General features: G+C 31.1%; 3 protein-coding genes across 3 annotated transcripts; all 3 read left to right on the top strand.

Annotated features, from left to right (window-relative positions):
- The first annotated feature begins 1,449 nt into the window (after positions 1-1,449).
- On the top strand, positions 1,450-6,911 carry LOC130813291 (uridine nucleosidase 1). The gene is made up of 9 exons (XM_057679097.1): positions 1,450-1,757; positions 3,522-3,637; positions 3,762-3,821; positions 4,502-4,684; positions 4,758-4,862; positions 4,983-5,079; positions 5,185-5,292; positions 6,063-6,198; positions 6,290-6,911. The coding sequence occupies exons 1-9, from the start codon at positions 1,643-1,645 to the stop codon at positions 6,396-6,398; spliced, it is 1,029 nt and encodes a 342-aa protein (XP_057535080.1). The 5' UTR covers positions 1,450-1,642; the 3' UTR covers positions 6,399-6,911.
- An 8,071-nt stretch (positions 6,912-14,982) lies between these two features.
- Positions 14,983-17,661, top strand: LOC130812884 (glutelin type-D 1-like). The gene is made up of 3 exons (XM_057678516.1): positions 14,983-15,342; positions 16,180-16,900; positions 17,096-17,661. The coding sequence occupies exons 1-3, from the start codon at positions 15,138-15,140 to the stop codon at positions 17,244-17,246; spliced, it is 1,077 nt and encodes a 358-aa protein (XP_057534499.1). The 5' UTR covers positions 14,983-15,137; the 3' UTR covers positions 17,247-17,661.
- Positions 17,662-22,971: 5,310 nt separating this feature from the next.
- Positions 22,972-25,475, top strand: LOC130813187 (cytochrome P450 94C1-like). Its single transcript, XM_057678947.1, has 2 exons — positions 22,972-23,532; positions 24,066-25,475. Exons 1-2 carry the CDS (start codon positions 23,041-23,043, stop codon positions 25,158-25,160), a joined length of 1,587 nt encoding a protein of 528 aa, XP_057534930.1. The 5' UTR covers positions 22,972-23,040; the 3' UTR covers positions 25,161-25,475.
- The last annotated feature ends 400 nt before the right edge of the window (positions 25,476-25,875 follow it).

Below are 25,875 nucleotides of genomic sequence, written 5' to 3'. Positions count from 1 at the left end.
TAGACAAAAAAAATTTATACTTCTATATTATTTCGTGACTTTAAATATATACTTTCTCTGTCTCACTCAATTTACATTAATTTGTCTTATTTAATTTGCTTATTTCTATTTTTGGACAATTGATCTATCATTTTTTTTAATCTCATTTATATATTTTACACCCTGTATTTTGTTTTTTTTTTCTATTTATTTTTTGAACAGATCCCAATATAAACTTAAATGTCAAATAATTTGAATTGTGAGTTTTTAAGAATTTTAAAAAGTTAATATTTAGAAAATTTATATTGAGACAAATCTATCAAAATTCTACATAAATATGTTTTGCCATGTAGATCGATGAGAAATCATAATCAAAGTTTGACATTAAAACTCGTAAATCCTATTTAAAAAGAACATATGAAAATAAAAGAAGTATTTTCTCTTTTAATTTCATCTATGCAATTCATCTTCTCTATTCATTATCATTATTTACTTTCTTTTTTCCTCGCACTTTCTCTTTAATTCTTTTATTATGTTTTTTATTTTTTTCTCAAAGATTGAATCCTATCCACAAGTTGTATCATGTATGATGCATCATGCATGTCTGTAAATGAGTCATCGTTACGTACACTTGTATTCTTCTTATTGCTTTTCTCCCAAGGCTTCTTACCCAACTCCATTTTAGACTTCTACTTTTATTCTATGAAGTACTAATCTACACCAATACCTACTCTTGATTTGTTACTATTGCCAGCGATATAATAATTTAATAAGTAAAATATCATATAATATTTTCAATTAAAACATTTAGTGTTGATTTATTAATTTTATTTACGGATATAAATTTATATTTTAGCTCCACTCATACATAAACTAGTTTTTTCTTATCATTTTATTCTAATATTTATTTTAGTAGCTATTTTTTTGCATCTTAATCAAAATGAAAACTACCATCTTATGAGATATAAAAGATGCTTGACAATTTGATTATTGGTGACTGATTTGGTTAACTTGTTTGACTTAATCGTAACAATTACTTCCTTTTTAATATTGTTAAACCACCTATTTAAGCACGTTGTTATCAATTAGTTTGGTTAAAATAGTCATTGATTATTTATTAGAAAAAAAAAACATGTTAAAAGACCAAAAATTAATGAAAAAGATATACATTGCATTCAACAAGTCTTCTATGAGACCGTCTCACCGTAAGACGGATTCATACAAGCAGTTCAAAGTTAAACTTACATAGCAGTTAACTATATAAAAACAGTTTTTTCATTAAAATTTTAAGAAATAAAAAATTAGATCAGCCCATATTAAGCCGTCTCACGATGAAACGGTCTTAATAAAAAATTTATCAAAATTAAAAAGTAAAAAAAAAACAAAAACCTTTACGTCAGAGTCGGAGTATTTCCAAATAAAACTCTTCCAAAAGTATTAAAAAATTAGTTCCAAATAAATTACTTTTATAATTTATTGAAAAAAAAAACAAGTGGTGGGATCAGCTAGGTGACGTTTAGAGGAGAAGATCCAATTTCACTTTGGGATTTCCCTTCTTCTTTCTCCTTTTTTGTGTTCTATTGACTGACACTTTTCTTATAAATCCCAAAAGTTTTTCTTTTTTCCTGCATTCATCTAAAGTTTTTAACTTGAATTTCTCTTTATGGGCACAATTTTGGAAACTGATTCTCACGTTGGAGAAAGCATCTCCAATGGCATAATTTATGATTCTTCTAATAAGCCTGAAAAGCTTATTATTGATACTGATCCTGGCATTGGTAATTTGCATTTTTTCTTTTTCCCATTACTTTAGATTCCTGTTTGTTACATTCTATTCTAGGTTTATCTTTATTTTTCTTAGATTATACTTGATAATTTAAGCAATTGATTTACAAGACTGAAAGTGAAAGAATTTTGATCATTCAATCAATGGGTTTTAGGGACAATACATGATCTATGGTCTAATCATCAATGCTTGATGACATTATTTATTGGGTTTTTGCTAATTTCATGATTTTAATTTGTTCTTGTGTTTATTGATTTTTTATAGAATGAATTTAATGTTTGTTGTTAGTTTATTTGATCACAAGTATTAGTAAAGCTTCCAATTTACCTTAATTTCCAGGATTATAGTTCAAATCACAAGTAAATTGAAATCTTTGACATGATCACCGCTTTGATTGCATTTTTTTTAGAGAAAGGGTAAATTTTTGTGATGAATTTTATTGAAGAATGATGATTGGGCTCTCTCCTGAAATGGCTATTAGAATGATTAATCCTCATTCTGGAATCTTCAAAGGTTATCTCCTAAGGATTGGGAATTTTCCAGTTACCCTTTTGCCAAAAAATAAAAAGAATAGCAAATTCAGAACCTTTCTCATCACCATCAATTAGATGTTTTCATTCGTGTCATCGGGTTGGTTTCGGGTTAGGTTTTTCGGGTCGGATTGAAATTGGGTTTTGTATCCATATAGTTTATTACATAATTGTAAATCATTTTTGAAGTCGAGTCAAATCGGGTTCGGTTACAAGATCGTGTAAATTTCGGATTGTCGTGTCTGTTTGGAACATCTCTACCACCAATAGGGGTGTCCATTTGGGTCAATTGTGTGGTTTTGTTTCATGTTTTCTGGGTCGGGTCATTTTCGGATATGGTGTATATGATTTAATGTGTTAATATGGTTTCATTTTTACGCTCGGGTCTAAACAAACTGCTTTTCTTTTAGCACTATTGATATGAATGTGTAATTCGACATTGGGGAGTACTTAAATGAAGTTTCTTAAGTGTTGTTTTGCTATTATTTGGAATTTTAATGATTGATCAAATAATCAAGTGTCAATTCATACCCAAGTTGAAGTGATAACGATTCGATATAGATATCTAATTTGAAGGCGAAATAAAAAGTACGATCAACATGGTGTAGTAGTGGTTCAAGCAGCTTTTATGTTGTAATTCGATATTGGTTCGGAAACCGTCTCTATGTTATTAGGATATAAAGGCTGCCTGCATTCGATCTTCTTGCTCCATCGACGTGAGAGACTGAGTGCTCCTTACTAGAGTTGGCGTAATGCCATGTTATGATGTTTCAATTTTGGCATTTGGATAAACTTCTTTGGTTGTCATTCATGCCTTACGATATATATTGAGCGTAAAATTTATCGAGGTATTTTGGAAGCGTTTTTGAATCTCAAGTATGAATTATCATAACCGTTTAAATGTGAGATACCGGACATCAAAGTTATGTGAAGCTAGGCCAGTAGTTTCTCTTCCTTGTCTTAGTTTTGTTCTTATAATCAGCCATTCATTTTCATTTTTCGGATTCTTTATTTTCCTTTTGGAAACCTGAGGCAAGCTTCATGTGATCTTTCTGCTTCTTATGGTGCTAATTTGGAAGCTATCTTTTGAGGGAAAACATTTTTCATCTTCTGACTTTGCATGTTTACTTTCTGACCAATTATTGTTTTGATGTGTATTTTTACACTTACGTATATTGGTTTTTCTAAATGCGCTTCACGATATACTTACATGAAAATGATTGTAGATGATAGCATGGCAATCCTAATGGCCTTTCAAACTCGAGAAGTAGAAATCATCGGGTTGACAACGATATTTGGAAATGTCATGACTGAAAATGCAAGTAGGAATGCTTTGCTCCTGGTATGTGGTTGCTTTCTCACTTCTTTTCTATGTTTGTTCTCTTATTATACTTCGTAACCCACGTAGATATCTGATTTCTCTCATATTTATGAGCACTCACTGGTTTTAATGTGCAAAAGGATAGTGTGAGATTGCTGAACGTCCTGATATTCCGGTCGCAGAGGGAAGCCCTGGGCCTTTGAAGGTATTTCTTCTAAATTGATTGTTCATGACAATTTCTTCTCTTCTGTTTTAGTCAAAGACTGTTGAAACTCGATTCATTGTTTGTCAATGACTCACCTGTTTTACATTCTTATGAAAATGAACTTATGTGTTAAATGGTATTATCTGTTTGACGGAATCTGATTTACTGCTGCCTTTTGGGACAAATAGTCCTTTTGTTGCTTTTGCTTTCGAGCTATGTTACTCAGACTCTTCATTTTGCTTTACGTACCGGTGTCCGATCCTTGATGCTCGGACATTGGTATGGCACTTAGACACTTCATTTTAGGCTTAAAACTGAATATTTAGACGTATCTAACACCTGGATACGTACCGATATCCGGCATAATTACCCGAGTCCAATAACATAGCTTTCGAGCATATAGTTGTCTTGTTTTGAGCTTTGAAGTTTTATGATTCAGTGAATCACCCATGTTATGTTTCCATACAAAATTGCTCATGTTGGTTTCGGCATGTTGAAACAAGTTTTAAGATTTCTGACCTTGGAATCGTTTTGTTGGTTGCGCCACATCTCACATAGGCTATATAGTTATTTATCGAAGTTCTATGAGAAACGGGCACATTAGTTTTCAGTCCCGGCCAACATCTCGAGGAAGAAATACTTTTGTACACTTATTGTATCAGTTTTTTCATTATAAACAGGGTGGCATACCACGTGTTGCTGACTTTGTTCATGGTTCTGATGGATTGGGCAACATACATCTATCACCTCCCAACGCGAAAAAAATTGAGAAAAATGCTGCAGAATTTTTGGTGGATAAGGTTTCTGAATACCCTGGTGAAATATCGATACTTGCGTTGGGGCCATTGACAAACTTAGCCCTGGTTAGTCTGCTTACTTTTCTCGGTTATTTTAATGCTCTCGAAGTATAGCTGTATCTGACATCTTATACTGCAGGCAATCAAGAAGGATTCAACCTTCGCAAGCAAAGTGAAAAGAATTGTGGTTCTCGGGGGCGCATTCTTTTGTGTTGGAAATGTTAATCCTGCCGCTGAAGCAAATGTAATTTCTTGCTCTTTTTGCCCTTGTCAAATGTTGTCGGTTTCTTATGATACCGCAACATGTATCTTATACTTCTACTAGTTTTTAATATTTAACGCTAACATTTATGCTTAAATTCAGATCTACGGAGACCCTGAGGCGGCTGACGTAGTTTTTACTTCAGGGGCAAATATAACAGTTGTTGGCATTAACATCACAACCCAAGTCAAATTTACAGGTGCAGTTCAACTTCGTTGCGATTTTCATGTTAATACGACGTTATATTATGCCCTCTGTTATCAACTTGAACTGCTATTATCGACTAATATTACTATGGTGGCAGACTCTGAACTTCTTGAGCTAAGGGAATCAAAAGGAAGACATACACAAGTACTCACTGATATGTGCAAATTTTACCGTGATTGGCATGTGAAGTCCGATGGTGTACATGGTATGCAACTACCGTTTTCTATCACACCTTTGCTAGTTGGTTAATAAAAATTACATTGCTTATACCTAAAATCTATGTTACTCGGAATCTAGATCTCATATTTGACATGGGCTTGTGCCTAAGCATTAAATTTGGTTATTTACTTATTTATTTATGAAATTAGAAACAACCTTTGTTATTACTAACAAGGGTAAGGTAACGTACATTCGAGCCTCCAAACCTCCCATAGGCAGGGCTTGCCCGGAGTTTTGAGAGGCCTAGGGCAAGATAACAATTATGGGCCCCTAATTATTACTATTTACATGTGAAATAATAAAAGTATCAAGATTAGATAAATATGAATTTTTGGGTAAACTTGTTCTAGTTTTTCAGGATGGGCGCGGGGCGAAGACCCTTCTTGCCCCTTAATAGGGCCGGCCCTGCTCATAGGTGGGAGCTATTTATGGCATTGGCCATTGAATGATTGAAAATAGAATTTACTTTTTCACGAAAATTTTTTATAGCTGTTGGTTCAACATGAATTGTTGACTTGGACAATGACAAGTTAAATAAAGACCCAAATAACATCATCTAAAATTTGGTTGATCAACGTTCCATTACCCTATAAGTGGCTCCTACCTAGCTAGGCTCTCACTTAAGAAGGGTTTGAGGGGTCAGATGTAAGCCATCTTACCCTTGTAATGACAAAGAGGTTACGTGTTTCTTAAAATTGATTGATCTGCAGTTTAGTCTACATTTAACATTCCAACACATGAAAACTATGGCCATAGGTGTATTCCTTCATGATCCGGTTAGCTTTGTAGCACTTGTGAGGCCAGATCTTTTCACGTACAAGAAAGGGGTCGTGAGAGTTGAGACGCAGGGCATCTGTGTGGGACATACATTGATGGATCAAGGGCTTAAAAAGTTAGTTAAATTCATTTTCTATCTAGTCATATATACTCAGACCTCTCTAAATCCCGCCTCTTACATAAACTTGACTGATTATGCGTAACAGGTGGAATTCGGAAAATCCATGGACAGGATATTCTCCGATTTCTGTAGCGTGGACAGTTGACGTCGAAGAAGTTAAAATGTACATAAAGAACCAACTAATGCAGATTTGAAGATTGAATGAATGTGTTGTTAATATTGTAAATCTCTATGTTCACCCACATAATCTGGGCTGATTAATTTGCTTCAGCTTTTATGCTAGCAATGCATTTGTTTATTCAAACACTCTCTTCTTTGTTAATCCCTTCAATGCAATCTTATTAACTTGTTCTCGTTGATCGTTGTTGTTATCAAGTTATTCCTATATTGGGTTGTGAATGAGTTGATGTACTCGTGCGCAGCTCGAGAATAAGCTCGGTTAAACTCGTTTATCATCGATAGACATTTAAGCAAAATTTCAAGCCTTGTTTGGTTAAACTAAAAAGCCTAACTTGAACACTTTGATGTTCGATTGGTTTATTCTCGTGAACGTTTTTGTTTGTATTTCTTTATGAACTTGATCTGGATAATATGTTTAAAGATGATAAGGTCTCTTTCACAACATATTAAATCAGTTAAAGTATATTTTAAACTTTGTTATTTTAGCGAATATGAATATTGCAGTAATGATTATGGGTTACGGTCTTCCTTCTCTTTCCAGATTATATTTCTTATGAGCTTTATATATTAAGTACGATAATGGTGATGAAGTGATGATTTTCACCTTGCTGATGATCTTACCTCATATCATCTAACTTTCTTATTTTATTTTATTTTTTTTGTTTTATATTATAGGGTAGGCTTAGAAAAGAAGAAAGTTAAGTGTAAATCGAATTCATAATCTTACCTGAAAAAAGTAGTAATTGATCCTACTGAGATAAAACTCAATTTGATCTACAATCATCCTCTATTTTTTTTTTTTTTCAATCATCCTCTTTAGTAAGACATCATTAATTGTTATTATTAAGTTTTTCATTATTATTAGTTATTATTATTTATATAATGAAGAATGAAGATTAGGAGGCAACGACTTTTGTAAGTATAGCTTATAATAGAACAATAAGAGTTGGATAAAAATACACGTGATTTGTATAATTATAGACATAATCATGTGATTAGAAATTCACAATATATGATTCTCTTAAGTAATTAAAAACAAAAATGTCTCCATTCCTCCAACCATCCTATTTAATTTAAACTTAAATAATTATTATTATAATTAGGCTACAATACGTTGAACCTTCCATCGAATATAAGCAGCTACACCAACTTTCTCATCATTATTCACCCATCATCATCACGTATTGTACAATATAATTAAGATAACTATTTAAAACCTTAACCTCTTCGTTATATTAATTTTACGGCCCGTTTGGTACATGGTATTAGAGGGCGGTAATGGTAATAAAATTAAGTAATGAAAATTTTGGTTGTTTGGATGCCTTCAATGGTAATGGATGGTAATAAAATAAGGTAATGAAATTACCAAAAAGGGTCATTTTCATTACCATCAAACAACATGGTATTAGGCGGTAATGGTAATGAAGTATTACTGTGGTAATAAAATAAGGTAATGTTGTTTCGAGCTGAAGAAAAAAAATAATGAAGAAAAAAAAGGTAATATATGTAATTATCCAAAAAAATATTATTATTAAAAAAAGAATCATTAGATAGAATAATTTAGATACAATAATGCTTTTAGATACAAATATATAATAATGAAACTAAGAGTCATTATCATTTTTTATTACTAACAACCAAATGCAATCAATGGAATATTATCTTTCATTACCATTCTTTAGTCATGCACACCAAACAAAAGAATCTTCATTACCAATTCTCATATCCATTCCTTCATTACTATTGCCATTACAACATTTCATTCCCATTACTTCATTACCATCAACCAAACGAGCCGTTAATGGTATCACTAATAGCTATTCACGTAGTAATTTTTAAATATATACAGTTAACAATTATAATTATACATCTATCTCTACCTTATAAATAATTATCTTGCGTAAGACATGCTCATAATTCATAATGTATTTATACATTTATATAATTAAATAACTTGAATTATAATATATATGAATCTAATTAATAATTGTAATCATAACGTAAATAGATGAGTATCAATAATTGTAATCATAAATGTAATTATTGAGGTATATATTATAATTTATAACTAAAATAACAAATTATCATTGAATCTTAAATAATTGAAATAAAATAGGTAAGTGATAGAAAATGAGACGTGGGCAAATGTTGATTATTATACAAGAAAAATATAAAACAAGTGACCAAACCAACCACTTCTCAATTGACCCACAACTTATACATGACCAACCTTACTTGAACAAGAAACGGAATAAAACATTAAAACACATTAACATTTATTAATTATTACAGCTCGTTTTGTTGGATCGTCTCACAGATGAGTCTAATTAGCCCAATTTTTTTTTTAATAATTAATCACTTTAAAATTATAAGTAATCACATTAAAATTATAAAAGACGAACATTTTAAGATTGTAACTAATTAGTTTAAAACATTATATATACATTAGATTTATCGAATATAAATAGTCTCATCATGAAAATGTTTAATATGAGAATTTGTGTAATTATTATTGTTTATATTATTTTTTTTGATTATTGAATTTAAAATTAATTCATCTAATTCTGATAAAATACAATTCTCTTTTTTTTTTTTGAGTTAAATCAATTCTCTATTTTTTTTTCTTTTAAAAAGTAGTTGAACTGATCTTTTCAAACACACGTTTTATTAGAAGAAACTTCCCATAAATACCACGTAGTACACGAATATTCAACGTCCATGAAAGCAACCAGCAGGCAGCAGCAGCCATATTACAAGACTTTCTTTTGGAATCCACATTATTTTTTTTATATACTTTTTTAATATTTTACATATTTATATATATATATATAGATGCCAGGATTGAGAAAATAAATATTCATAATTCATAATAATTCTTATTCAACTCCAAAAATGGGACAGAAAAATATCTGGTGGTGGTATTTAGCTTTGTGTATGACTTTTTTCTTGGGCTTGAGCTTATGTGAGAATAATATCCAAGGCGTATCGGCGGCGGCGACGACGACGGAAAGCTGGAAATTAGTTACTGAAGATATGTTGAAACAACCATGTGATGAAATATATGTGGTTAAAGAAGGTGAAAGTGTTCATACAATTAGTGAAAAATGTGGGGACCCGTTTATTCTTGAAGAAAACCCACATATTAACGACCCGGATGATGTTTTTCCGGGTCTTATTATCAAGATTACTCCTTTTAGGAATCGGTAAATATTAATTCGGATTATATATACTACTGTTTAGTGTTAGATGTAAATCTGTTTTTTCATTTTTCTTTTTCACACAAAATTCAGATATAATATGGGAGAGGGAAAGCTGGTTTTGAATATTGATGTTCATGTATATATACATAATACATTTAGTATTTGTAGTTTTTAAGTTTCTTTTATTTTTAGGCATATAGTTTGGAATAATACGAAAGAAATTAATGATCTTCCTTCTTCAAATTTCATAGAAATTGATCAAAATTCCATTGTATTTTAGTCTTATATTTTCATATATGCTTCGAAATAAAGCAATAATTTTTTTCTGTTTTATAAGTGAATAGTAATCTTTTCTAATTTTGTTTTTAGTGAATTAATAATAATAATAATAATAATAATAATAATAATAATAATAATAATAATAATAACAATTATTATTATTATTATTATTATTATTATTATTATTATAAATTATTATTATCATTATTATTATTAATTTATTTTTTGATTTGGGCATACTACAAGCACGGGCTTGAGAAAATAATATAAATCTTTATTATAGGTGAGAATCAAAACTAATCGCTTGAGAGCAAATATTAATGGGAAAAATAAAAGTCAAACTAGAAAAAAAAGTTAATTAAATAAATGATTAAAAAAATTTAATTGTTAGAGAGGTAAAAGAATTAAATAGACGGTAATGAAAAATGGAGAACATAGCAATTAGTTCTATTATTTGGGTTACAAATTTACTCTATGAGAGGATGGGAAAATTCTTCACCTCCTAATAAGGAAAATCAACCTTTTTTTTATTCATCTGTAATACCCCAAATTTAGCTTAAAAAGGATTGATAGACTACTCATATCAACAAGGTGCTGTGGAGCAATCTTAGGATGGGTGACCTCCTGAAAAGTTTTCCCGGACGCACACGAGTGAAGCCAAAGAGCACTGGAAAGACTTGTGTTAGTTTGTGGGGCTAGTTTATAGTCTTTATGAGTAGCCACCGGTGGTCCGTTGGGCCGGGGTGTTACATCATCATTTTTTATCTTCTCTCATTTTACCTTTATCACAATTATTTCAATAACTTCATTTGCACTCCAATTAGCTAGCTTTGTTACATTAGTTTGACTTCTTTTATCCCCTTAAATATCCATTCTCAATCCAAGCGACCCCTTAATGGTGAAATCAAGATCCTCTCCCCATTGTTGTTGTTGTTATCATTGTTAATGGTGAAAGCAGATTCTCTCCCCATTGTTGTTGTTATTATTGTTATATCAGTGCTATTATATAAAACAAACTTACAAAATGACGTTGGTAGAAAGCCGAACAATAAGCTAATCACCCACTTATTATAATTATTATTATTGTTGTTGTTATTACAGAAAATGTTATTAATTCAAGCTCTAATAGTTACAAATGCAAAAACATCTAGTATTCATAAAGTTAAATTAAATGGCTTAAAGTTTTTCATAAACATAAAAATATGTAAATTATAGATTAAATACGTATACCTAAATTTAAAGCAATATATATGTTAATTCTAATAATATTGATTGTTGACTTGTTTATGAAGATACATGGTTTACATAGAGTTACATTCATTAAGATTTCGTAAATAAGCAAAAGAGTGGTTTTCAAAGGTTGCTATAGTGAAGATCTCTATAATGGTTGGTGTATCATCCCTTTCTGATTACCACCAATTGAATTGTCTACTTCTAGTCGTCCATTATATCATTCTCTTGCCATTACATTCTTGTCAAATTTCAGCACTTATGACTGTGGAACTAACATTTTGTATGTTTAAGATGTTGAACATTTAGCGTCTAATAATTCTAAATATATAATCACCAAAGTATTACAGAAATAGTGGGGCAATATGTATTAAAATACAAGGTCCAAAAGGAATTCATAGGATAAGACAAAAGAAAATCCAAAGACCGAGTCAGCAGGAAAAGTCGATTCGGCTTTCCTTAAAATGGGCCTAAAGCCGACTTAGCTTTAGGTTCTGGAAAAATCATTTTGTCCAGCAAGTAAAGCCGAGTCAGCTTTCCTGGGATTAGAGCAAAAGCCAACTCGGCTTTTTCTGACCGTTGTGTCTTTATGTTTCCTTTGACTTAATTGCATTGGATTCCTTCACTTATTCCATATCATTTCTATGTTACAAAGGAGTAATTGGGAGGTATAATGCTCATGAATACCTTGGTTAAAGGTATTGATTGGAGGCCATTAAGATTGGTCATCAATGGATGATTGAATGTGCCATGACCCTTAGCTATACTTGGGATAATATAAATAACGGCTCGGGGAAAGATGTTCACCACACTTAATTTCTAATTTCTGAATTCTCATTCTTGCTCTTTCTCTTTTACTTGTGTTCTTTCAAGAGAGTAATTAACTTTTGTTAGAACTTCCAAAGCTTATAATTCATTAAACACTTGTTGTTAAGTAACATACTCTAAGTACTAAGGGTGTGTTGTGTTGTTTGTATCTCGTTGTGAATTTTCAATTCAAAATCCAAGTACCTTTGTAAGGGAAATATCATAAAAGGAAAGTGATTACATGCCTAAAATAAATATCAAATTTTCGAATAACGGTTGTCGTTACAAAGATAATCTTCAAGTTAATTCTTAGTGTATTTTGTAAGTTTATTTAGCCATCAACAAAGGGAAAATACAAATTCCCATTTGTAATTTGTATTTTGCATTATTAATTTATAATACAAGAGTGGTATTTATAAAGAATTGAATCATTTTAGACGGATTTAGGATTTGAAAAATAAGGTTGCCCACACAATTTAATTATTTATTTTATGTACTGTTTAGATTGTCCTTATAAAATTGCTCTCTATTCAGTTTAAGTTAATCTCACTTTTTTTTCAGCAATGGTCACACTACTTATAAATATCATCCACATACTAATTCTAATCATTCATCATCTAATCTGGTTATATTTTCATTTATTTGTATTTTGTATTATTACAAATTGTTGTATGAGACGGTCTTATCTAGAGACGTGTCTTATTTATGGGTTAATTAGTCCATCTCATACATATTATGAGATTTAAGAATATAAAGTCCTTATTTGAGATCATTTCACCGAAAAACGATCTATTACAAAAGTAGTTTTTTTTTTTTAAAAGTGTCTTATTCTTTAATACAAAGTTAATAATTATATGAAAAAATCAGATGCATGCAATTCAATAGGGACAAGGGAGTATAAGACATACTTAAACTTTTTTATTTTTTATAATTTCATGGTAGAATTGTATAGTTTGTTGAGCTATTTATTTTGAAAAAAAAGACATATAAGCTTGGGATGAAACTAGTTTGATAAATTCCTTTCAAAAAAAAGAAAAAAAAAAACTAATTTGATAGGGGTGAAAATAATTTTTAACAATCACTTTAAACCCGTTTGAGCGAAGAAGTTGGGTTTTGAAGTCAATGCATTATTATCAATTACTCCCATCCTCATGTGAGAATGCACCCAAATTATTTACAGTGAAGTTTAATAAAATGTAAAATTGGATTGGAGAATAAGACAATAAATAAGTAGATGATAGAAATGAATGGTTAAGATGGAGAGAGAAAATAAGTTTGTAGATGAGATATAAAGAAAGAAAGTGGGGTTATTGTCAAAAAAAAAAACGATGCGAAATAAGAGAGACAAACTAAAATGAAAAGACGTATAATTGAAAGGGATAGAGAAAATATCAATTTGAATGAAATCAAGATCACTCATTACATGAACAAGACATATCCATATATAATAAAAACGGGTCATAGTTTCAAGTGGTATCAAACTAATGGGCTTTTTCAAAAGCATGTTAAGGAATTCATTAGGAAGCTATGGGCCTTAGAGTTTTCAAAGTTATTCAACAATTTCCATTGGAGAAGCACCCATGACCAATAAGTTGGTCCGGTATAGATTTAGTCAACACCCGCTTCAAAAAAATGGAGTATATAATGTGTATTAATTTTAAACATAAAAAATATAAATTAGAGATTATGAGTTAATGGAGTACAAAGAAAAAGAGTAGAATAGTTTTTTCCAAAATCATCACTATAAATAAAATTAGGAAGGGATCAAAGACAACATATCATACACTTATAATTAGGGCTGGCAAAAGCTGACCCGACCTGTCAACTTGATCTGAAACCGATCCGAAATTAGCGAATTTGGGTTTAGATTTTTGACCCAATTAATTAAATGGGTCAACCCGACCTGATCTGTTTATTAAATGGGTTTTAAACCCGGAAAAAACCCGTTTAACCCATTTATTAAATGGGTCATTCAGGTCAGGTCGACCCATATTAACCCACTTGGGAGTTGGGCCTGCGATATTAACCCATTCCTCTTCGCTCTGTTCCATTCAAAATCATAAACCCTAAAATTATTTCGTGGTTTCGCCTTCCTTTGTTCCTCATTCATTCCTCTTCAGTCTTCTCTGCGGAGCGCCTTCCTCATTCCTCTTCTCTCAGTTCTCTGTGCGCCTTCCTCATTCCTCTTCTCTCAGTTCTCTGTGCGCCTTCCTTATTCCTCTTCTCTGTGCGCCTTCCACTTCGTCTTCGAGTGATTCGAGTCTTCGACCTTCAGGCCTTCCTCTTCTCTGTTCTCATTCTTTTATTTTTATTGTCCGATTTTTCTGATTTTTTTGTTTGATTTTTTCTGATTTTAATGTTCATTGTTGTTAGTCCTGATATTGCTATTTTCATTGTTCTTAATGCTCGATTTTTTCGATTTTGTTTGTGTTCCATTCCACCAAATCCTGTTACTGCTATGTATATTGAGTTCTTTGTGTATTTTCCTTTGGAGTTTGCTTTTGTATTTCCATTTTGTTGTTCTTGGGAGTAATCATGTCAATTGATGTTGTTAAATTGATGATGAATCAATTGATGATGTTGTTAAATCAATTGATGATGAATCTGAAATTGGGTTAAGTGATGATCCCATGAAGATATCATTGCACAATGAGTCTGATTTGAGTAAAAATGTGAATAGAATATTTGGGTCAAATGGGTCAAATGACCTGAAATATATGGGTTTAATGACCTGAAAAAAAAAGCAGGTTAAATGGGTCATTAGCAGGTTAACCCGACCTGCTACAGATCAGGTCGGGGTTTCAATTTTTGACCCATTTAATTAAATGGGTCAGGTTCAGGTCAAGGGTCTATTGACCCATTTATATATGACCTGAACCTGAAAATGACCCAACCTGACCTGTTTGACACCTCTACTTATAATACTTTTACCTTATTGGACCCCAAGTCCCCAAGTCAATAAAACAAAAAAAAATAAAAAAAAATCCTTCATTTACTTAGAAACACAAAAAGATTAGTGTAGATATGATACATGAATATATTTTGTAAGAACAAAAACTCTAATTAGTGCCTATTAATAAAAGCTACCCTCAAAATCAGCTAAACCATACCATTTGTAGGACAATTGATTAATAATTTCTTCTGTGATTAAGAATTGCAAGTCTTGGCATTGCATAGAGAAATAAAGAAAAAAATAAAGAAAAAAATAAATAAAAAAAGAAAAATCAGAAGAGAAAAATGGAGAAGAAGGAGAATGATCTAGCCCCGCAAATGGCAGCGAAGGTTCATGGAGGATTAGGAGGAACATTCTACGCATGGTGTGACTCTGAGATTCCAATGTTACTTGAGGCTAATATTGGTGCTGCTAAACTTGCTCTTAATAAATTTGGCTTTGCTCTTCCTTCTTTTTCTGATTCTTCTAAGCTTGCCTATGTTCTTCAGGGTAACTTTTCTTTAATTCTTCTAAATTTATCACCCATATGTCCATTTTTTGATGATATTGTTTTTGTTTATAATGTTAATGATTATAGAATTAATGGCAGTGGGTAATTGAATGTATGTCATAATCATAGAGCTCATTGTCTTATTATTTATTTCTTGTTATTTAACAAAGTTGTTCTTACATTATTCTGCATGACGCAATCGTTTATTGATGGTTGTGTCGAGCAATCAGCTCAACAACAAGTTTAAGCTGGTTGATATAGGCTGATATATGTTATATATTCTATCACGCTTATTCAAATAAAACGGATATTTGAACTAAAAGCTTTGATGTAATACATGCCATCTTGAAAAAAGAGGCGAACAAGATTCAAATCTGTGATCTTTTATCTTACTTCAACTATAAACTTAAGTTAGAAAGTCACAGGCTAATTGAAACTCAAATATGTCATATACTCTTCTTCCTCAATTTTTCTATATATTGTGTAGATTGTCGAATGATCCTCTCAAAGATTAAATTTGGGTATTAATCATTTCTGAATTTGATTTTAATAGAGATAGTATGCAATAAAGCGGTGCTCTTGAACTAAGTAAAATTATATTTATCAAATTAAAAAATATATATTATGTCATTTCGACTATTATGTGCTAATCATAGTTTTCAATCCAATAACTCACTCGAAAGTCGTGGGCCTTTTCTTAGGTTCTTGTTCATCGAAATTCTGATCATTTTTTAAAACCGACCCTGCTTCAAAATGTTCATCAGTATTTGTTGATTGAAGATTTTGCCTTTTAATAAGTCTGAATTTTATTTTTTTTTTGTGTAATAATTTATCAGGAAGTGGAGTAGCTGGGATTGTTCTTCCAGAACAGCAAGAGAAAGTGATTCCAATAAAGAAAGGAGATGCAATAGCTCTCCCATTTGGAGTAGTAACATGGTGGTACAACAAAGAGGACACAGAGCTAGTCATGCTCTTCTTAGGTGACACCTCGAAATCTCATAAAGCAGGCCGATTCACAGACTTTTTCTTAACTGGCTCGAATGGCATTTTCACCGGATTCAGTACAGAATTTGTGTGCCGAGCATGGGATGTAGGCGAAAAAATTGCCAATTCATTAGTAGGAAGTCAAACTGGTCTAGAAATAATCCAACTTAATGGATCAACCCAAATGCCAGAACCCATCAATGAGCATAGGAAAGGAATGGTGTTTAATTGTGAAGAAGCTCCAAAGGATGTGGATGTGAAGAATGGCGGTAGGGTGGTTGTTTTGAACGATAAGAACTTGCCCTTGGTTGGCCAGGTTGGTTTCGGGGCAGATCTTGTGAAGTTGGATGGGAGCGCGATGTGTTCTCCTGGTTTTTCGTGTGATTCTGCCCTTCAAGTCACGTACATTGTTCGAGGGAGTGGCCGTGTTCAAGTTGTGGGGATAGATGGCCGAAGGATGTTGGAAGCTAATGTGAAGGCAGGGCAGTTGTTTATAGTTCCGAGATTCTTTGTTGTCTCAAAGATTGCTGATCCCATGGGAATGGAATGGTTTTCGATCATTACGACACCCAAGTAAGTCATTCTAGGAACCTAATCCTGCAGGCTGCATATCATGGTCTAAGCACAGAAAACAGCATTTCTGATGTCCTTAATCTTCACTTTTGCATTGAATCATGCTTGATTAGTTCATATGTTATGCATGTTTTCTCGAGCACTCTTAGTTCGCTGCTTCCTAAAACCAAATACTGATCTTTGTGTTGTTTGCAGCCCAACATTCACACACTTAGCAGGAAAGACCTCGGCATGGAAGGCACTATCGCCTGCAGTACTTCAAGCAGCTTTCAATGTAAGTGCAGAGATAGAGAATCAGTTCCGATCAAAGAGGACTTCAGATGCCATCTTTTTCCCTCCTAAATGAGCATCAACTAGCAGATCAAGTCGTTTAATTGCTTAGCTTTAAGTCATCACACTTCAGTATATGATCTAAATTTTGTCTCTTTTAGCATCATTTTTCAGTACTAGCTTCCGTAACTCAGACTTTTCGCTTTATCTCAAGTACCCTTGGGTCTCTAATACTCAAATATGGATAAGACACTTGGATACTTCAATTTTTGTTCAAAGTTTTGCGAGTTTTAAAGTATTCGTGTTGGCATGGGTATACGAATCCAAATAACATAGATACTAGCTAGCTAGTGTTTTCTAATGTAGTCTTAAGCTTCAATTGTGATTTGTGATATTCAAATCATATTATTTCTTGTACCAAAGACTAGCTTTCAAAATTGTACTTAATGTTTTAAGTTCCCATTGTTTATGTGATTATATATATCATCCTATCACGGCCGTCTCACTTATTTTTATCCCTAGAGTTAAAGATATAAAAGATCATCAAGTTGATAGTCCGACGGCCATGCATCCTGTAGAAATGCAATGAAGATTACAGATCTGTAATAAAGAACAGTTGAGTTGCACCATAGCTTTGAGCTCAAGTGATCGAGTTCAAGCTTTGTGAGTCATTAATATAATTAATTCTATTTGAGGGGGAGGTGTCCATAAAATCAATTAAACATTATGCGTTCTTGCTAGTGCGTTTGTTCATTACTTTAAGCTCAAGTGATCAGTTAGTCGGGTACTTTCTGTTTTAATGACCCATGTCCCGACTTGATTTATCCGGATACCTGAACAAATCGGATCAAGACACTAGATACTTATTATATTTGTGGCAGATAAAAATAATACAAAAATACTCTAACATTAATACTGAAAAGGAAATGAGATAGGGATGATGCATAGGCCCACAAAAGGAAAGCATGGAATAAAGTGATAGACAAGAGGCAAGTGCGTCTACACTTGGTAATACATACATAAAAAATAGTACAAAGTAACGCCATTGTGAATACTTCCTATTATAGCTTTTTATCTAGGCTTTGACAAAGAACAACACTAATTTCTATATATACAAACTTTTCTTTCTTATACCACTATAAAGATTCAAAGCACTATTTTTACGACCACAACATCTCATACATCCTTCATCCTCCATTGTCTACATCCCTTTACTTGTTATAATGGGGCATACACATAACCTCTTATTCACCTCCTCCTTCCTCATTTCCATTTTTATTCTCAATTTAGGTATGTAATCAACTTTTTTCTATCTTTTGTTACGGTGTTTTAAAGCTTAAACCTTTATGTTAAGAATTCGATTTTCATCTCTTATAATGACAGTTATTTAAGCTGATAATATATATTAAGGTCTCAATATATATTATCATACCTTAGCTTCTCATATATAATAGCTTCTCAATATATATTATCAGATCCCCATAAGGCTAAATCACAAAATGGATATGTATTCACATATGGAGGTACCGCAATATTTTGGAGATCCACGAAACAGACACTGACAGCTACATCATCAAACCATGCAGAATTGATCGCCCTTTATGAAACAAGTAGAGAATGCGTTTGGTTAAGGTCAGTAATTGGTCACATTCAAGAAAGATGTGGGATAAACTCGATAATAAATTCTCCAATTGTAATTTTTGAAGAAAATATCGGTTGTATTGAACAAGTTAGTGAAGGCTTCATAAAAGGGGATAGAACCAAACACATAACACCAAAACTTTTCTTTGCACATGACCTCCAGAAGTATAAAATAGTAAAAGTCAAACAAATTCAATCAAGTGAAAATCTTGCAGATCTGTTCACAAAGTCTCTTCTATCAAAGAGATTCGAGCAACTTGTATATAAAATTGGAATGTGTTATCTACGAGATATCTGTTGAACTTAGGGGGAGAATCATACTCACTGCACTCTTTTTCCCTTCGTTCAGGTTATTATCCCATTGGGTTTTCACTGACAAGGTTTTTAACGAGGCAGTATTAAATAGAAATATTGTAATAATATTTTTTTTTACATAATTAGAATGGATTCAAGGGGGAGTGTTGAAATATAGTGTGAAAGGTAATTATTAAATTTACCCTAATGTGAATGTATTCATGTAATTGTAGATGAACTTACCTATAAATATGGAAGTTAATAAAATCTCCATCTTCTAACTTTTACTCATTCTATTTCCTTCTTATCTCTCTAAGTTTTAACAAATATTAGAAACCAACCCATGTAATATTACAAACACATGGGCTACTTATATTATATACTACTTCCTATCACCTATGCAAAGTCGATATTAATGAGCCTTAATATTAATTTACGTTGCTCTATTTTAATTTAAATTATTAGTTTATTAAGTATTATAATTCATAGTTATGTTGCTCTGCTCCTGCATATGTCTACATGGACAAGGGCAAATTCAAGATCATTTAATAATGTTAACTGATTACTGATACATATATTGGTTAAGTTAACCGATAAGCCGATATATGTGTACATGAGTCGGATACAAGGCCTTCACCATGAATTTTTCCTTTTATGATAATAGTTATAATTTTTTTTAAAATTTTAATCTCTTGAACAAATGTAATCTTTTTTTTTTTTTTTATCTAACTTCACCTTAAATTCTCTTTCTTCGATATGAGATAATTTACATGTAAATGATAATAAACATTTCAATAGCACCATGGGCAAGCCACACTGGGGGCCGGTAGAGGCCCGACCCCCTTGCCGAAAATGCGATATTTTGTAATTGTGGCTTTGGCCCCCCTTATTAATATATTATATAATTTAAAGAGTGCATAATTGTACAGAAATTACTATAGGTCAATTGTTGAGATAATATATTTGTAATCTAAGGTTAATAAATCAAACCCAAATTTGAACTATTATTTTTTAGTAGACAAATAAATTTAATTAATACTATAATGTCATTACTATTTGTCTTTCATAATTTCACATTCATCCTTTTTTTTAGTATATGTGTTTATATTTTTGCTATTTTAATTTAAATAGTGCTTTTTTTTGGAGACTTAGAAGGCAAATATATGGAGTCAAAACACACTTGGTTTTTTCTAAAGGGGTAATTATAGGGAAGCTTCAACTATATTTGTTAAATATAATTTTTGCTATGATTCAAGTTTATTTCGGTCTATAAAATTTTAAAATTTTCACATTTTAACTAGTTTATATATAGTAAATAATTTGCTCGTATATCGACAATTTAGCCCCCTAACACGTAATCTGCACAATATATATAAAAAAAATAAATTAAACAATGAATATTACTAACCAAATACTTGAAAAATTCTCCCAACTCCCAAGTTTTCAAAACGAAGGAATCTAGGTCGTATACGGCTATGTATATCTACTTTTTTCACTAGGATGACATCCGTAAAAGATAGTCAAATTTTACTACTCTCTTGGTATCCGTAGCTGTACGGATACGAATAAAAGCACGTGAAGCATCGTCAGGTGAATCCTTCACAGGGACTAATTGCAATTCCATATGGACCATGATGCATCATTATTAATTTATTATTATTATTATGATCAGTAATTATTATAATAATAGTTAATTAAACATATACTTCTAGTACCCTCCTAAAGTTTAAACTTAAGATTTTTATTATTGGGTATTATATTTTGTTACTGTCCTCTTAAACCTTCTAAATTTTATAATTGCCTCCCACTAATAATTAAAGTAAAAAAAAAATAATAACATGTGATGATTCCACTATCTACTTATAATTGTCTAGTCACTCTATCATTCATATCCTCTCTGTATGTATGATTTAGTGAGGTCTGAAAGCTAAACGGATATTTCTAAATATGAAAAACTACTCTAAATAATCTAATCTATTTGCAAAAATAATTTATTATTTATTGTTAAATAAATCAACCTAATTTACTTAATTGGTCTAGTTTGTAGGTAAATCACCGATTGTATTGGGTAATTTTTTTATTTTTTTTTTCAATTTCTTCACATTTAAAAGTCATTCATCACCATTGTTAACCATTTTAGAAGCTTAATTCTTTTCTCCTTGTTTTCAATCCTACTCTTCTTTCCATATTTCTTCTCGCCATTTCTAATTTTAAATGCATAACAGTACTGTTTGTTGAAGTCTTTTATGGCATCCCACTATTCTTCATCGAATTCGATAAATTCAAATGTCAATAGATCTATTACTTGTGACCATGGTGCTGTAGCGGAGTTGAAAACAACGAAGAATGGTTCTAGGGCTGAAGAAAGGTATTATGATTAACCTAATCTCCGTTCTTTTGAAAACAACATGATACCACTATTTTAATGTGAAATCATCAAATACACTTTACCTACATAAAATCAATTGAACATACATTGAGAAAAAACCTAAAATCAAAATTCAATAGTTGATTATGGCGTACTTCTCTTCGATTCGTTGTTCTAGATTTAAAAACATTGAATTGTGAGAGGATATGAACATTGATCTAATAAAAAAATCAGAAGGAGGTGGAAGGGTCAATTGTGAAAGGACATAAACGTTAACTTTACTAACCTAAATAACCAATTGCATATCACTATGCTATGTTCTAAGAAATTAAATACATTAGATTGATTTATTTAAAAAATAAATAATAAGTTGATTTTTTTAAGCAGATCGCGAATAGATCAATTGATTTACAACAATTTTCCTTTCTTAATCTAAGCTCACTTTAATCTGCAATTGAAAAATATTGGAAAATTTCATGTGGTGATTTTAAGATTTAGGTTTTTCTATAAATGTTTTTTTAAATCCGCGTGGTGACCTTAAGCTTTCAACTTTTTCATGTGGTAGTCAAATTGTTAAGTTTGTGGTAAAATTTAGTATTTATTTCGACTGAATTTCGAAATATATGGTCAATTAGGCTGATCACGACATTTGTTTTTTTTAAAAAAAATGTCATTACGTTGGATAAAAATAGCATAAAATTAACAAAAAAACTTTCTTTTTGTCTACCATGTGAAAAAATTAAAAAGTCAAGGTTACTTTTTGTGAATTTAAAAAAAATGTTTTTCTACCATGTGTAAAAGTCGAAAATTCCAGATTACCAAATGAAATTTTCCCAAAATATATTTATATCTTGTAATTTATCGCACGTGGCCTGTATCTTGCTTTTAAAATTGTTAAGACGATCAATTTTTCATGGTTAGTGGAATCACCCTCATCAATTAATTAATTATAGTGATTGAAAATTAAAATCTGGTAATGAGTATTATAACACTATCATATCAAATATTGAACCAAATTATAGATCATGGATTAAGCTTTTCAAAACAGTATCAATCACTTATGTTTTATTTATTAAAGCCTATAATTGCTGTCATCTCTTCTATCCTTTTATTTTTCAACCTTTTCATTTCCATCTGTATTCAATGATTCTCTACATAGTGTATAAAAAATGTTACTATTGATTTTTTTAGGAATTTTTATAGGTGAAAAGTAACAATTTTTGATATAAAAGTAACAAATTTGAAAAAGAGTTATTTCTTAGCAAAAAAAATGTTACTTTTCAACCAAAAAATACAAAAAAAAAATAATAACTTTTTTACCAGAAAGTAATACGTTCACATACTCACACGATAAAAAACCATTATTATATTTTTATCAAGTATATAATATTCATAGAAGGTATGATGAGAGTCTTGACTAAAAAAACAACAAACAGCAAGAAAAGACAAGTCGATACATGCATCTATATATAGTTGTATGTATTTATTTGTCATTGGTATTATTCCCTTCATTTTCACAACTCTCTTTTACCCTCAAAAAAGAAAAACTATTTTCTTATACTAACAAATGGAATTGGTTGAACCTTCCTTGTGCTTATATGAATCAGTTCATGCATCTTATTTTTTCTTTATTTTTATCATCCTAATACTTTTCTTACTTCTGGGTTTGCTTAGTTTTACTACTTTGTTCATCTTTTTACTACTAAAAAGGAGTAAACTTAGTTGTAAGTGTGAAATATGCCATTGTTATGTGACTTCAAGCTGGTCTAAAAATTACCAAAATGTATGTGATTGGTATACTCATCTTCTCCAAAACTCCCCTTCAAAAACCATTCACATCCATGTATTGGATAACATAATAACTGCCAACCCAAAAAATGTTGAGTATATATTGAAGACTAATTTCAATAATTACCCAAAAGGAAAACACTTTTCAACAATCTTGGGTGATCTTTTAGGGCATGGAATCTTCAATGTTGATGGTGATGCATGGAGGTTTCAAAGGAAGATGGCTAGGGTTGAGCTAGATAGATTCTCAGTCCGCTCTTATTCCTTTCAGGTTAGAGAAGCTTTTTTGGATTACAGGTTAGGCTGACGGAAAGTAAAGGCTAAGTAAGAATTGAATTTAAAATTTCATCTCAAATATATGGTATTTGCTTTAATTGAGACAAGACTTAATTCTATTAGAGAAGTTTAAAAGTGTCTCTATCATTATATAACATGCTCTTTTAATTGTTGGTATTATTAAATAGTGGTATTAGAATACTTAATTTCTTTTTTCTCCAAAATATTAGACGCAATGAAATTTTTTTGAAGAAACTACATGTTTGAGGATAAGACCTTGAGATTAATTAATACTAAAATTCATTTTTATAGCCACCAATTAATATCATTAACAAAACGAAACGAAACAAATTTCCATATAATATTTTGGTAAAAAATATGTTATATAATCTATCAGTATTATAACACTAATATAGTAATAGTAATACTTAGTAAATTGAACTAGCTATAAAACAAGTCATGAATCTTAACAAAAGAGTTGGTAAAAGATTAAAGGTTTATTATTTTTAAATTTTGTGATTGTTTCAGGTTGTGAAAGAGGAAATAGACAAACAACTCATACTCTATCTTTATGCAAAAGTATCTAACCATGTAGTGGACTTACAAGAAATTTTCAGAGCATTTTCCCTCATCACAATCTCTAAAATCTCCTTTGGGGTAAATTTTGAATCATTACAAGAACTTGTTGGCTCTTCTAAAGATTTTTCAACCTCATTTGACCTAGCAACCAGGCTTTCAGCAGAACGAGCACTTGAGGTGTGCTCGTTCTCCTGGAAGCTGAAACGGTTGCTAGGTCTAGGAAAAGAACAAAAGCTAAGAAATGCTATAAAAGAAGTGAATCTTGTAGCCATGAAGATCATCAAACAAAGAAGAAACAAACTAAACTCAACCAATGATCATGATCTAATAGAAGATCAAAAAGACCTTCTTTCAAGATTTATGAAAAATGGGTATAATAACAATGATGGGTATCTTAGAGATATTATTGTTAGTTTCCTTTTAGCAGGAAGAGATACAGTTGCATCAGCCATAACAAGCCTAATCATGCTAATAGCCCATCATCCTAGAGTTGAGGAAAAGATCCTTCTAGAAGCAAATAAAGTTCTTGGAGAAGAACAAGGGATTTGTAAGTATGATCAAATTGTTGAACTAAATTATTTACAAGCAACAATATTTGAAAGTATGAGGCTATATCCTCCTGTTCAGTTTGACTCAAAATATGCTGAAAATGATGATATTTTGCCTGATATGAACACAAAAGTGATGAAAGGAAGTAGAGTTACATACCATCCTTATGCAATGGGAAGGATGGAAATGATATGGGGTAAAGATTGTTTAGAGTTTAAGCCTGAAAGATGGCTTAAAAATGGAGTGTTTTTTCAAGAAGATTGTTATAAGTATCCTGTGTTTCAAGCCGGTGTTAGGGTTTGTTTGGGTAAAGAAATGGCATTAATGGAGATTAAATGTGTAGCTATTTGTCTTCTAAGGGAGTTTCATTTTGAGTTAGTGGATAATAATGATTTTTGTAAAGTTCCAAAGTTTTCTCCTGGTTTGACTGCTACTTTTCTTGGTGGGTTACCTGTCTTGTTGCATGCAAGAAAAAAACAAACTAGTCATGGTTAGCTAGGTTATGATATATGATCGTAACTTATATCAGTGTATCTCGCTCATAAAAATTATAATTATAATCGGGTGTGTATCTCGCTCATAAAAATTATAATTATAATCAGGCGTGTATCTCGCTCATAAAAATTATAATTATAATTAGGATATCTGTCAAGTCCAAACCAGACTTAAGTCTTCCAAGAAATTAAGTGTTGTATTGTGGAATTTGATATTTGAATGATGCCAAATAAAAGATTCCTAGGATTGCCAAATCATGATTCCTAGGTAATGTATTTTGTGAAACTTTTATAAAATTAATTTGAATCATTCAAAGGTAGTACTCTTGGTTGTTAGTGCCATGTGATAAATGCAATTATTTATTTTATATTTCTAAGGGTTTCTTAGTTTTATTTAAATAGAAAGTAAATTTTTTTTTAAATTTAAATTTTAAAAATTTATTTATTATGTTAAATTTTAGGAATTTACTAATAGTATTGAGTATTGTTTGTTGGATATTAGAGAATTTTCAATATCATATGAATTTTATATAACTAAGGGACGGGTATAGTAAATAAAGTGCGTAAGAAGTTATAATTTTTGAAAATTCTAAATTCTTATGGTAAATTATAGTTTTGATGATACAAGCAAATTAAGAAATTGGTATTAAAAATTTGAAATTAGTCTTTAAAGTCTTAAAATTGACCGCCTTTAAAGTTTTGGAATCATTCTTTTA

The sequence above is a fragment of the Amaranthus tricolor genome, chromosome 5 (assembly GCF_026212465.1).
Source record: "Amaranthus tricolor cultivar Red isolate AtriRed21 chromosome 5, ASM2621246v1, whole genome shotgun sequence".
In the NCBI taxonomy this organism is placed as follows: Eukaryota; Viridiplantae; Streptophyta; class Magnoliopsida; order Caryophyllales; family Amaranthaceae; genus Amaranthus; species Amaranthus tricolor.
Note: the sequence above shows the minus strand (reverse complement) of the source record. Positions and strands in the feature narration are given on the sequence as shown.

Excerpts from the sequence above, each read along its gene's own strand:
- LOC130812884 (XM_057678516.1), top strand. The coding sequence starts at position 15,138 with ATGGAGAAGAAGGAGAATGATCTAGCCCCGCAAATGGCAGCGAAGGTT. Across the intron at positions 15,343-16,179 it reads GCTTGCCTATGTTCTTCAGG|GAAGTGGAGTAGCTGGGATT; the intron begins GTAACTTTTCTT and ends ATAATTTATCAG. Across the intron at positions 16,901-17,095 it reads TCGATCATTACGACACCCAA|CCCAACATTCACACACTTAG; the intron begins GTAAGTCATTCT and ends TGTTGTTTGCAG.
- LOC130813187 (XM_057678947.1), top strand. The coding sequence starts at position 23,041 with ATGGAATTGGTTGAACCTTCCTTGTGCTTATATGAATCAGTTCATGCA. Across the intron at positions 23,533-24,065 it reads TCCGCTCTTATTCCTTTCAG|GTTGTGAAAGAGGAAATAGA; the intron begins GTTAGAGAAGCT and ends TGATTGTTTCAG.
- LOC130813291 (XM_057679097.1), top strand. The coding sequence starts at position 1,643 with ATGGGCACAATTTTGGAAACTGATTCTCACGTTGGAGAAAGCATCTCC. Across the intron at positions 5,080-5,184 it reads AACCCAAGTCAAATTTACAG|ACTCTGAACTTCTTGAGCTA; the intron begins GTGCAGTTCAAC and ends CTATGGTGGCAG. Across the intron at positions 5,293-6,062 it reads GAAGTCCGATGGTGTACATG|GTGTATTCCTTCATGATCCG; the intron begins GTATGCAACTAC and ends CTATGGCCATAG.